We start from the raw sequence: 13,636 nt of genomic DNA on the forward strand, positions 1-13,636 counted from the left end.
ATAGCCCTGGCCCTGCAACATACCCAAAAGATGGTCGTCCAGCCTCCGCTTGAAAACGTCCAGCGAAGGAGCATCCACCACCTCCCGAGGCAGACTGTTCCACTGCTCAACCACTCTTACAGTTAGGAAGTTTCTCCTGATATTTAGCCGGTAACGACTCCCTTGTAATTTCCACCCATTAGATCTAATCTTGCATTCCGGAGCAAGAGAGAATAGATCTGCTCCATCTTCTACATGACAGCCCTTCAAATACTTGAAGACTGCAATCATGTCCCCTCTAAGCCTTCTCTTTCCCAGGCTAAACATACAACACGATTCCTGCTTATTTATGCTCTCGCACACACTCCCTTCACTATCTGAACAAAGAAACGTGACACTCGGTATATTTGAAAGTTTATATATCCTGCTTCGATAAGAATACATGTTCCCAGGCTGGCTTCTAACGATCAATAACTATCTAAATGAGCCAGTGGATCAAATCTGCTTGTGATCCACCCTGACCCTGCTCGCGGGGAGGGCGGAATGTAAATCAACAGAAATAAATAAATAAATCAAATTATCCAACTGCATTCCCGAAAAAGTCATAAAACTCAGAAACGCAGCAAGATCAGCTACAAGTTGTCCTAAGACTTAACAAAAGCAAAAAGAGGGGGGGTCCCGTTTGCATTTCAAAATCATATTTCTCTTTGAATACAGTTGACAAAAGTTAGGCGGTTAATTAGCTAACATTCTGTAACTGGTTGACAGTGAATCATTTTAGCCGTTTCTGGTTAGTCGTTGTCAAAGATTACAAAGGGAAGCCGATCCCTTTCGTATTTACGCAAGCATGTCAGCCCCTTCACCTGCAGGCAAAACTCACTTGCCAAAGGTAGCTCTTTGCAGCTCTGGCTTCAGTGTGCCAAGGGTGGGAGGACTACCAAGGGCAGCGGTAGGCAACTTTTTTGTACCAGGTGCCCCCAGGAACTCGCAGTGTCTACCTGTGGAAGGTGTTTGTGTGCCAGCCACGAAAAGCAAGGAGGAGAGCTTAGGGTTATTAGGGTTATACGTGTAATACCTTCTAGGCAGGACAAACAGATGCCCTGAATGCGGACACCCTGTTTAGCAGTATTCAGGCTCGGGAATGCAACTTGCTCCATGCCCTGTGGTGGGCATCTGGCTGGCTACTGCTGAAGCCATAGGTGAACTCTTGGTCTGATCCAGCGAGACTCTTCTTATGTTCTTAGGAGATGCCAGGAGGAAGCCCGTTTTCCCCCTCCATACAGCATGAAGTTGACCTATAGAATATCGCATGGGGAGATTATGGTTACCACTGGCATAACCGATCCTGAGAAACCAAAGCACAAGTTTGGAATGGTGGCTGATAGCGAACAAGACTCAAAGGCAGAACTAGCGAGGCAGGACCAGGTTGTCCCAGTTGGGCTGATAAAGGGTACATCAGCTCTCTCTCACGGACCCCTGTGTGCTGTTTGCTGGGCCGACGTGCCCCTCAAGATGGCCGCCGGTCCGGCCTAGCCAGGCAGCTGCCCCTCCCCTCCTGACACGCTTCCTCTCCTTCCCGTAGCGTCTCCTCATCCGCCATCCAGCCATGAAGTCCCTCACCCATCTCTCTTTCATTTATTTCTTTGGTTTGCTAGTTTCTTTCCTTCTCACCGTTTTGGAAAGGGGGATTGCCCACCTACGAGAAATAAACCGCTGGCCTGGGGAGGGAGAGGGGAATAGAGCCCGGTTTCTCCGTTGCGTCAGTTGCTGTTCCGAGCTCCCTCCTCCAACCTTTTGCGAGGCCTCCGTTGACGCTGCTTGCAAGATGTCTGAGTAGTGAAAGCCCCCCTCCCCCCGGTTCTGCTTCCCCTTTTTGCTGTTGTGGCCTTGATTCAACAGGACGGTACAGCTATGGTTGCGCTCAGTTTCTCATGCCTCTCCTCGTTATCTCTCTCTCTCTCTCTTGCTCGTTTTTAACAGAGACAGTCCGAGCTATGACCCACGTCATCAACCAGGGAATGGCCATGTACTGGGGGACGTCACGCTGGTTTTTGGTGTTGTGGCCTTGGTTCAACAGGACGGTACAGATGTGGTTGCGCTCAGTTCTCATGCCTCTCCTCGTTATCCCTCTCTCTCTCTCTTGCTCGTTTTTAACAGAGACGGTCCGAGCGATGACCCACGTCATCAACCAGGGAATGGCCATGTACTGGGGGACATCACGCTGGAGCTCGATGGAGATTATGGTACGGCCGGAAATGGGCCGCAGGCGACAGTTTCCTCCTTGTCTCCCGTGCGTGCACCGACTTTTGGGAGGAAGTGCTCCTGGCTGCCAACGCTGGGCCTGGGCCTTTGGCAAGGCCGGCACTGCTCTCTCTCCACCTGTCTGTTCAGGGGGCTGGAGGCGAACACTTCTTAGCACTGCAAGCAGACCACAGTGGTCAAATCCCCATGTGGTACTTGCAGGGGTCTTTTACCTTAATTCGGAGGAGGGCTGGCATGGCACAGGTGAGTTCCCGGGGGGCGGGGGATGAGAAAATAGCCTTTGAGTATGGTGCGAGCTCGCCTCATTCTGAGAACAGCAGCTTGGAGTGGGCAGGAAGGGGGGCAAAGAGGGGAAACTGCTCTGGGAACCCACTAGGCGGGAGACCTCCCAGGCGTATTGGTTCCCATAGCCTAAGGTAAGTGGACAAACCAAGACGGAGTCTATCTGACCAAAACTTCATCTCTGACCTTTCAGGAAGCACCTTATACAGTCAAATCAGAAGGCTATGTGCCTGTTGAATGAGTTTATGATATCTACATACACAAATAGGAGGAGGAGAAAATATTTATGCACATGATAGAAGAACAAATCAAATCTCACAATTTTCTTAGTACAAAGTATAACAGACATATTAGGCTATGTGCCTGTTGAATGAGTTTATGATATCTACATACACAGATAGGAGGAGGAGAAAATATTTATGCCCATGATAGAAGAACAAATCAAATCTCACAGTTCTCTTAGTACAAAGTATAACAGACATATTCAAGCCCAGATTGTCCACTGGCTTTCAAGCAGATGATCTTAGCCTCCGCAGACCTCAGGAGTACAGTTTTGATGGTCATTTGTGGATTTGTCAGCATTAACTGTTAAATATTAACATTATGCTAAACTGAACAGGTAGATTCGAGTCCATTGGCACCATAGAGAACAAGATTTGGAGGGGGGGGTAAGAGCTTTTGATGGCCGTGGTGGCTCAAGTGGTTAAGATGCTGAGCTGCAGACCAGAAGGTCTGTAGTTCGGCAGTTCGAGACCCGAGTGCCACGTGACAGAGTGAGCTCCCATCTCTGGCCCCAGCTCCTGCCCAACCTAGCAGTTCGAAAGCAAGAAATTGCAAGTAGATAAATAGGTACCGCTTAGGTGGGAAGGTAACAGCATTCCGTGCACCTCGTCGACTAGTCATGCCGGCCACATGACCACGGAAACGTCTTCGGACAGCGCTGGCTCTTCGGCTTGGGAACGGAGATGAGCACCGCATCCCTAGAATTGGATTCGACTGGCTTTCGAGCAAGGGAAACCTTTACCTTTAAGAGCTGTTGAGAGTCGAAGCTCCCTTCGTCAGATACTTTGCTCTCGAAAGTTCTCACCCCACCACCACCACCAAATCTTGTTCTCTCAGGTGTTACTGGACTCGGATCTAGCGGTTCTGCCGCCAGCCAACACAGCAGCCCTCTGAAACTGTACTAAACGGAATAGTAATAAATAATTGTGTGCTGTCAAGTGGCAACCCACTCGTGACGACCCCAACCATGCAGTTTCCAAGGCAAGAGAGGAGCAGAGGTGCTTTGCTTTGGCCTGCCTCTGCAGAGCGACCCTGGACTCCCTTGGTGGTCTCCCATCCAGGTACTAACCAGGGCTGACTCTGCTGAGCTTCCAAGGTCTGATGAGATCAGGCTCGTCTGGGCCACGCAGATCAAGGCAGGGGGGAAAAGCTAAAAATAAAAAAGCTAGATGTTTATTTCATATTACTGGGCACCCAAAATGGTTATCGTGCATCACAGCAACCAGAAATCGCAATCGGAAATAAATTAAGAACCTAAAACAGCTCCCGATGGATTTGCGACATTTGTCTCCCCAGGAAGCTTATTCAGTGGCCCGGCAATTTAACCTCATCCCGCCCATCTGTGAGCAGGCTGAGTACCACATGTTCCAGAGGGAGAAGGTAGAGGTGCAGCTGCCAGAGCTTTTCCACAAGATTGGTAAGCGCTCGCATACAGCTCCCGGCACGGTCGCGTCACTCACCAAATACGGCTGCCTTCTCATGGGGCTGGGGAGAAGGGAGCAGGTGGTAGGTGGATGTTGCAATGTCAAAGAGGCTACTTGCCTTTCCCAGGAGAGTTCCTTTCTTTTGCATGAACACTTCATCTTAGAAAGAGTAAGGCATGAGTCAGCAGTGTGATGCAGCAGCTAAAAAGGCAAATGCAATTTTGGGCTGTGTCAACAGAAGTATAGTGTCCGGATCATGTGAAGTGATGGTATCGCTTTACTCTGCTCTGGTTAGACCTCACCTAGAGTACTGTGTTCAGTTTTAGGCACCACAATTTAAGGAGAATATAGACAAGCGGGAACGTGTCCAGAGGAGGGCAATGAAGATGGCGAGGGTTCTGGAAACCCAAGTCCTATGAGGAGGGGGTTGAAGGAGCTAGGTATGTTTAGCCCGGAGAGGAGATGACTGAGAGGTGATATGATAACCACTGATAAGCACTAGGAAGAACTTCCTGACAGAGCAGTTCCTCAGTGGAACAGGCTTCCTTGGGAGGTGGTGGGCTCTCCTTTGGAGGTTTTCAAACAGAGGCTAGGTAAAGTTTAAAATTAGCTCTCCCATTCAACTCTGTGTACTCTATGATTCTGTGATTCTAAGGCATGCTCCACACTAAATGCCAAACGGGACAAGATTACGAGAATTCTGCGACTGCAGCGCTTGAGGTTTTTTGTTTTGTCCTCAGGGGTTTTTTTGTAGAAAAAGCCCAGCAGGAACTCATTAGCATAATAGGCCACACCCAACAGCAGAAATCCATTAGCATATTAGGCCACAACCCCATGTTACCAGAAGTGAGGTCATCCAGCCACACCCACCTTTTGCTCCTTATTCTGTTTACCTTGTTTGTTGTAAAAACCCAGGGCTTTTTTTGTAGCAGGAACTCCTTTGCATTTTAGGCCACACATCTCTAATGCAGCCAATCCTAATGAGTGTCTGCTGTTGGGCGTGGCCTGTTATGCTAATGAGTTCCTGCTGGGCGTGGCCAACTCAGGAGCCAGCCGGAACTCCGTTCCTGTGCGTTCCTGCCCAAAAATAGCCCTGTTTGTCCTTAATGCTGTTATCAGGCACACGGAGGCCTGATTCTGATCAGAGCGTACATGTATGCACACATGCTCAATCCCTGCCATTATCTTGCTATGGCCAGATTCTCTGTGCCCAGTTTGGTGTAGTGGTTAGGAGCGCAGTCTCGAATCTGAGAGAACCAGGTTTGATTTCCCACTCCTCCACATGCACCTGCTGGCATGATCTTGGGTCAGTTACAAGTTCTTTCAGAGCTCTTCTCTTACGAGCAGTTCTCAGAAGAGCTCCGTCAGCCCCAACTACCTCTCAGGGTGTCTGTTGTGGGGAGGGGAAGGGAAAGGAGGTTGTAAGCTGCTCTGAGACTCCTTCAGGTAGTGAAGGGTGGGGTATAAATCCAGTTTCTTTTCCTTCTTCTTCTTCTTCATCATCTTCTCTCTCCCTTTCGGTCGTCAGGAGTGGGTGCCATGACATGGTCCCCATTAGCATGCGGCATCGTCTCGGGGAAATACGACGGTGGGATCCCGCCCTACTCGCGAGCCTCTCTCAAAGTGAGTAGCTGTTTCTCTCGACCTGCTGGCCACTGGCTGTGTGGCCAAGCCCTGCCTCCCACGAGCCCCATCCCCGCCCTCCGTTGCAGGTCTAACCCCTTCCCCTATCTCCCCAGGGGTATCAGTGGCTGAAAGACAAAATCCTGAGTGAAGAAGGGAGACGGCAGCAAGCCAAGCTGAAGGAACTGCAAGCCATCGCGGAGCGCCTGGGCTGCACCCTGCCCCAGCTTGCCATCGGTAAGCGGAATCTGCTCCCCACCTCAGGGGTGCGCTCAGCACCACGCCAGGATTTATCCTGGGAGGAAAGGTCCCTCCCCGGCTGCCCCTTGACGATGCAAGAATCACGTTGCAGGGCCAAGACGCATCTAGTCTGAGGGCTTCCGGACGAGGCTGGGAAGCTGTTATTTAAGAGGGCATTCGGGAGCTTTTAAGGGCCTAAGGCAGGGCCCGTAGCTACAGCGGGGCCTCTCGGGGCCTGGCGCCCCCCAGCTTACCGCCAAGGCCCCCTGACTCCCCATCCAGCCCCCCTGCCACCTGGCTGGCTGCAGGGGAGGGCAGGAGCAGGGCTGCTCGCTCAGGGGGGGTGTTCCAGGGCGCCCCCTGACTTATTTAGAGGCCCCCTGAATTAAAAAAAATCCTGGCCCAAGGCCAGCCCTGTGCAAGCAGGTCTTTGAAGCTGAGCAGAGTTGGCCGTGGTTTGTACTTGGGTGGGAGATCGCCAGGGAAGTCCAGAGTCAGTATGCCGCGGCAGGCACCTTTGAACGTCGCTTGCCTTGAAAACCCTACAGGGTCTCCGTAAGTCGGCCGCGACTTGAGGGCACTTTCCGCCACCAGGTTTCAAAACGTTTTCCCTGAACTGGCTTCAGTTGCTGCTTCTGCTGCATTTTTTAAAGCATGTCTGTTCTTTATAAGTGCAGCATTCTCTGCCTCAGGCCTGAGTCGATTGGGCCGAAAGGGGAACCAGACCTGTAAATATTCCAAACAAATTAAATGGTCTGATCTGCAATTTGCAAAGGAGGCCAGTCAGACACTTCTCGGAGGTTTGGTAACGAGGCCCAAAAGCAACGGCCCTCCTGTGTCTTGTGTGCCCCCCCCCCCCCCGCCGCTGTGGTACGTGGTAGTTTGCTGGTTTTCCTGGCTGACGGGGGCTGATGGGTCTTTCCTCTGTGAATGTGACTACCCCCTTTTTAAAAAAGCCCTTTAAGCTAGTGGCTATCATCTTGTTTTGTGGCAGCAAATTTTGTAAATTAAAGTAAATTAGCTATTCTGTGAAGTAGAAAAAAGTAGCTGGTCCCAAATTGACAGTCAGTTCCCCCGAGTCCTGCTGTGTTGCATGCAAGAGGGGAAGATGTGTGCATGTGTGCCCCTCGTGTGCATGTATGCCCTCTGCCCTGCCCCCAGTTTGGTTGCCTTTCCTCCGAATGAAAAACACCTTTTCCTTTGAGGAAAGACGTTGCACTTTGGCGCTGTCTCTACCAGAGTATCTGACAAACTGAACTCTGACTCACAAAATCGGGCAAACTGTAGTTGATCTTTAAGGTCCTTCCTACTGGACTTGCATGTTCTTCTGCTGCTGTAGACTGAGCCAGCGACCCAGCTGAAACAATCCGTCCAAATAATTACTTTGATTTCCCTCTCAGCCTGGTGTTTGAGGAACGAAGGGGTCAGCTCAGTTCTGCTGGGGGCTTCCAATGCAGACCAGCTAATGGAGAATATTGGAGCAATACAGGTGAGTCCTGTAAGCCTACACACACACACACACTGCTGGCCACACAAGATAAAGACACAAGAATTTCCCCTGCCTTGTGCAGGGCAGGGAACCTAGGGAGGGTACTTGTTTGAGGTATACAAAGGGAGGCTCAAGGAGATAAGCAAGGGAGGGGCCGTGGCTCAGCGGCAGAGCGTCTGCTTGGCATGCAGAAGGTCCCAGGATTGATCCCCGGCAGGGCTATTTTGGGGCAGGAACGCACAGGAACGGAGTTCCGGCTGGCTCCCAAGTTGGCCACACCCAGCAGGAACTCATTAGCATAGCAGGCCACACCCAACAGCAGAAACTCATTAGGATTGGCTACATTAGGGGTGTGTGGCCTAACATGCAAAGGAGTTCCTGCTACAAAAAAGGCCCTGGGTTTTGACAACAAACAAGGTCAACAGAATAACAAGCAAAAGGTGGGTGTGGCTGGATGACCACACTTCTGGTAACGTGGGGGTGCGGCCTAATGTGCTAATGAGCTGTGCTGTCAGGGGTGTGGCCTATTATGCTAATGAGTTCCTGCTGGGCTTTTTCTACAAAAAGAGCCCTGAGTCCCGGCATCTCCAGTGAAAAGGACCAGGGGGAGCAGGTGATGGGAAAGACTGCTGCCTGAGATCACAAAGAGCCGCTGCCAGTATGAGGAGACCATTCTGACCTTGATGGACCCAGGGTCTGATTCAGTCTAAGGCAGCTTCCTGTGCTCATGAGTCCACACCAGGTTATCCCTCAAGACCAATCTTTAGCTCCAGCTATTTCACTGATTCTACACACCGGTTCTAAACACCTGTTCATGACTGTAGCAGGAAGCTGGGGTTGCCCTTGAAATTGACCCAGAGACTTCAGTTGGTTCAAAACGCAGCGGTGCGTGTCCTTACCAGGACCCCTCAAACAGCACATGTACAACCAGTGCACCATCGGCTGCGTTGGCTTCCAACGGAATACTGGGTCAAGTTCCAGGTTATGGTGTTAACCTTTAAAGCCCTGTGCGGTCTGGAACCCACATATCTACATGATCGTCTCTCCCAGTATGTCCCTCGAAGAGCTCTACGCTCTGCAGGTCAACGTCTGCTGGTGGTCCCCAGCCCAAAGGACGTTCGCTTAGCCTCAACCAGAGCCTTTTTGGATCCGGATCCGGCCTGGGGGAACGCTCTCCCAAGGGAGATCAGGGCCCTGTGGGACTTCCTCCAGCTCCACAGGGTCTGCCAAATGGAGATGTTCTGCCAGGCCTACGGTTGAGGCGGTGGGTGTCTACGACCTCAGCCTCCCCTGCTCCGCCTAGTGCGAACTACTTGTCGCGGCTAGCCCCTTAGCTCAGGATTTGTTTTACACGGAGCACCCATACAGATAGTTCTCAGAGATCTATCAATTGTGTTTGATCGCCATCTTGTTTGCTGTAGCTTTCATTAATTGTATCATTGTTTATCATTACTGTTGTAATCCACCCTCAGCGCTGCTGAGCAGGGGGAGGGCAGACTAGAAAGCCAATAAAACAAACAAATAAATAAGAACGGCGACTGCCGCTATGAGGCTCCTGGTCCCAGGCTGGTCAGACCTCAGGGGAGGCCTCTGGGTCAGCGGGTTCTGGATCCTGCGGTGAACAAACAGAGAGTTCCAGGCAGAGATCCTTTACATGAAAGGAAGTTTCATGGAAAATGTTTATCTCACTCACACTTCTCCTTCACCCAAGGGTTAAGGTTGCCAGGTCCCTTACCTCTTTGGCATGAGGGGGGGTTGGTCCCAGTCCGGAACCCCGCCCCCAAAGTGCATATGGCCGGTGGACGCTCTAGCATTCAGCTTGAAAACTCTATGATACCATAGAGTTTTCAAGTCGAATGCCAGAGCGTCCCCCCAGTGACGTGCCCAGCGCGATGACGTCATCTCCGGGTGACATCATCATGCTGGGCACGTCAGCTGGATTTGGGGACTTTGGGGGCGGGTTCCCCCTGCCAGCCGGATCTGGGCCGACGGATCGGGGGCCCTTTGAGTGGGCAGACCTCCACCCCTCGTGGGGACCTGGCAGCCCTACCAAGGGTTGGCCAGACTTCTTAGCACCACGGAAGCGCTACTGGGCAGGTTGGCTGTGCCAGCTGCTCGATAGCAAGGAAGCTGTTTACAGTAAAACAGCCGTGTGTGCGGCAACCGGGGGAGGCTGTAGTAGTCTTTAGCAAAGATCCACCGAAACAGCAAAGCCACCCAACTCGGTTTTCTCTTCTTCTTTTTTTGTCTCCACCCAACAGGTTCTTCCCAAACTGTCCTCTTCCATTATCCACGAGATCGACAGTATTTTGGGCAATAAACCCTACAGCAAAAAGGACTACCGATCATAATCGGGGAATCCCGTCCACCTGGACTTTTTCCTCCCAAACTCCTCGCCTCTCCCGTTTGCTTGCTTAAAGCTTTATCGAAGCCGAGTGAAGAGTACGGTTCGCGTCCAAGAAACTACAGCAAGCCCCAAGACGGTCCAGCGAAACCGTTTTCGAAACGTCACATGAGACAACCATAGGCTTCTTCAACTTAACTTCTAATATTTTTTAATGCAAGAAACGCAGGTGGGGAAAGGCCATGAAGGGACTTGAAGTTGAGCCCAGCTTCCTTTTGAAAGGAAAAACAACTCTGATCTTTCTCTCTTTCTTGCTTTCTCTCTCTCTCTCTCTTTCTCCCCCCCCCCCTTGGCTGCTCTTTTCATCCAACAAAGATGCGCACACACAGAGAGAGGATGTTGCAGGGTTTAAGGCACCAAGCGCTTTCTTCCTGCAGTTTGACTAGTCAGACCCAGTTCCTTCCTACTTTATTTTTATTTTATTTTCAGCTGGGCAGACTTAAAGCAATGGTCAAGTAAAACATTCATGCCCCAGCAGTCTGACTAGAAGACCTCCAAGGAACGTACGCGCCTTGGGTGGCCTTCCAAGCATGCTAGAAACAGTTTCTGGGGGGTGACGGCACACCTCCTCCGCAACCCTGTCCCTCTTCTTTGATTCCAATTTTGTTTTTATCACTGAGATGGAGTCAAAGTGAATCAGCCAAGACCGCTGGTGAGTAGCCGTGGGAAGTTGCGATCCACAAAGTTCCCACGGACTGCGCCACGGGGCAGCCTATCGATCCCTGAGCAAAACAGTTTGTGCTTTATCTAGTGCCTAAGCCTGGCCTTCTGTTGGGGCCGGGCACAGCAACCAAGTGGACCCGGCGTGTGCTTGACCGCTGCCGTGGCAGAGTGCTGTCTTCCTCAGCCAGACGGGTGCTGAAGCAGAAGGCCAGCGGTGGAGCTGAGATGGAGAGATCGGACAGGCCGAGGGTACAGACCTGAGTGTGGCTGGCTGGCTGGGGAGGGTGCCACTCAGCAGCCCACCCTTGGTCCCCAACCCCCTCTGCCAGGACAGGCCCCCCCGCCACCCGCCTTTTCCTGAGCCCCCTTGGTCCTGTCCAGTTCACGTCCCCCACAAATCACTCCACGGCCTGTGCTTTTGAGACGGGCTCAAGAGCCAGGACCAGTGTCCTTTGAAGCCAGACCTTCCCCCACGCGTTCAGTCTAAGGCTCGAGAGAGATGCCCTCCCTCTCCCCCACTGAAGCCTTGGCGCCAGCCGAGTGGTGAGATGACTGTAGCGACATCCTCAGAGGCTTCTGTTCAGGCCGTTCTCTGAGGAAAGAGCCACATCAGTTCAGTCAGACATGCCCAGGCCCCAGGGAGAGCCACACCGGGGTGGGAAGGGAGCAGGCCGTCCGCCTGCATCGTGTCTGTCTCGCTCGAGGTAGCGTTGAAGCTGCAGAGGGAGCCATCGCGGAAAGCCAGGCAGCTCCTCTCCCGGAGCAGGTATCGCATGGAACGTGCCTTAGTTGGAAACCAGACAGGACTTTCCTCTGGGAAGGGAGGAATTCAACCCCACCCTGAAATTAGTTCTGGTCTGAAGTGTTGCATCTTGTCCAGCGTGTGTGTGTGTGCGCGTGTGTTGACTTGTAGCAACCAAACTATTGCAAGTAATAACGAATGGGGAAGGGAGCCCCGATCCCTTTGTTTTTGGCAGCCTGAAAAGTAAGAGGATGCCTGCACTCCTCGTCGCCGCAGATTTCATGCCTTTCCGCCTGTCTCCCAGCCCAGCCTCCCTAGCAATTGCACTTCTAGGGCCCGGCCGACACACCATGCGGCAGCAAACCCAGGCTTGCCCTGAGAACTGTGCTCCACAGACTTGCGTTTGCCCACTTTCTCACGTAAATGCTTTTTAAATGGCGCACCTCCAAAGTCTTCAGCAGGTCTGAACGCGGACGTGCAAAGCCACCCACAATCCCATGCAAGGGCTTCTGCAGACTGCCGGCTTCACCATCGGTTTTTCAGAGGCAGAGCGAACAAGGGAGTGCCGCTTGTGACCGGCACCGAGGTCCTCCTCCTTCCTCTTCTGCTTAAAAGAAACAAACCAGTTTAGCAGGCTTTTGTTTCACAAAACCTGCCAGATCTGTTTGACCTAAGATGGCAAAAGCAATGCACCATGGGAAACGATACCTCTCTCAATCAGTTTTTTAAACTCCCTCGCAAACCATGGTTCCATTATTAGCAGGGGTGAGTTTTGTATTCCCTGCGATGCTCTGATTCCACCCGTGAATGAAAAGAGCCTTGCCACCTTTCTTGCCATTGCTATGGGCATTGCGCTTTCTGAGCAATTTGTGTTTACCTCCCCTGACAGTCGTGGGCATCCCTTGTTTTATTCCTCCCCCCGTTGCCATCGTGTCGGTGGGCCCTTTATAGAATGGCCACTTCTTCATGCGAGTGTAAAGGTGTGAGTTGGATGGTCAACCAACAGGCAAATCAGACAAGATTCTCAGAGTTCCTTATCCAGGGCATCCAACATTTTTTAAAATTTCAATCCCCAGACGTAGGGGACGGGTCAGATCACATTTCAGGACTGCAGCGTTGGGGGGGGGGGGTGTTAAGCCTTCCTCTCAACACCATTTTCCTTCCCTGAAACAGTCCCAGGAAGGCACTCTTGGCTCGTGGGGGGGGACAGGACAACATAGGCATACTAATATAGCTCATAGGGGCAAATAGCAGCTTTCTGGGGGCATATCAGGTTGGATATGTGGGTGTGGGGGGTGTAAGCCCCCTCTCCCTTTGTGCCATGGACCTGATTTGAATTGGGACCCCAGGAACTTGACAATTGGGTTTTGAAAAATGCCCAGGATCTCCATGCAAGGAACGTACAGTGTCGTATGCAGTTTGCCCCAAGTCTTAGTTCTCTCTCATTGTCCTCTCCCTGAATTCACATGCGCACACCCCAGCCCTGCCACTGGCCTCCCGTTCTTTCTGAGGGTTTCTTCACGTGCTTACTCGCAGTGTGTCAAACCAGTGGCCGAGTCCCGAAGCAAGTGCCCGATGCTGTGTCCTTGGCTGTTTCTGTAGGGTTGGTTTGTCTTGTCCATTTTCCTTGTTTTCCTTTTGGAGGACAATCACAGTGCAGCCGCCGGCTGCAGCCCCTCGAGGGGGCAGAACCCGGCGGCCTGATCCTGATACTCGGGAGCCGTTTTTGAAGCGCTGGGCCGGTTCTGAGTACAAAGCAGGTTCCTCGTGGCTTCTGTAAATAAGGTGACTGAGCCGCAGAGGCCAGTGTTATTTTTTTAGAAATGTTTTTTGTCGTTGTGGATGAGAACTATTTTTGTATGTGTCTTCCCCGCCTTCTCTTTGCATTGGTTCCCAGTGAGGAGGTTCTGTTGGCCTCCATTGAATGCACACACACACCTTTCGACCCCTCCACCACCCCGGTCCAAAGGAATAGCCCCTTCATTTTTTCCTTAGCAGCCCCTCAAAGGAAGATTGCCTTTCACCAAGTGGGCAGCAAGGAATGCTCTGCCCATGTCTGAGAAATGGCCCCCTCAAGTCTTCCTAAACAGGGAAGATGATCTGGAACGCCTTGTCATAATTCAAGGCTGGAGACAGACAGACAGACCGTCCTTTTCAAGAGCACTTTGAAGGAGGCATCACGTCCCATCACGTAGATACGCAATTTTTTTCCATCTTTCTTGTTGTCTCTACTTCAACAGGTTTAG

The 13,636-nt window shown here is 51.7% G+C and overlaps 1 protein-coding gene across 2 annotated transcripts in view; it reads left to right on the forward strand.

Moving 5' to 3' along the window:
* KCNAB2 (potassium channel, voltage gated subfamily A regulatory beta subunit 2) overlaps positions 1-12,479 on the forward strand; it is a 41,215-nt gene extending 28,736 nt beyond the window's left edge. For both annotated transcript variants that reach the window (XM_015429819.1, XM_015429818.1), the window contains 6 exons: positions 2,137-2,222; positions 4,102-4,222; positions 5,758-5,852; positions 5,969-6,089; positions 7,493-7,581; positions 9,843-12,479. In XM_015429819.1, coding sequence (XP_015285305.1) covers positions 2,137-2,222; positions 4,102-4,222; positions 5,758-5,852; positions 5,969-6,089; positions 7,493-7,581; positions 9,843-9,932 — 602 coding nt within the window. In that variant the 3' untranslated portion in view covers positions 9,933-12,479. The remainder of the gene's footprint in view (positions 1-2,136; positions 2,223-4,101; positions 4,223-5,757; positions 5,853-5,968; positions 6,090-7,492; positions 7,582-9,842) is intronic.
* The last annotated feature ends 1,157 nt before the right edge of the window (positions 12,480-13,636 follow it).

This window comes from Gekko japonicus, unplaced genomic scaffold, assembly GCF_001447785.1.
Source record: "Gekko japonicus isolate JY-2015 unplaced genomic scaffold, Gekko_japonicus_V1.1 scaffold1166, whole genome shotgun sequence".
Classification (NCBI taxonomy): domain Eukaryota; kingdom Metazoa; phylum Chordata; class Lepidosauria; order Squamata; family Gekkonidae; genus Gekko; species Gekko japonicus.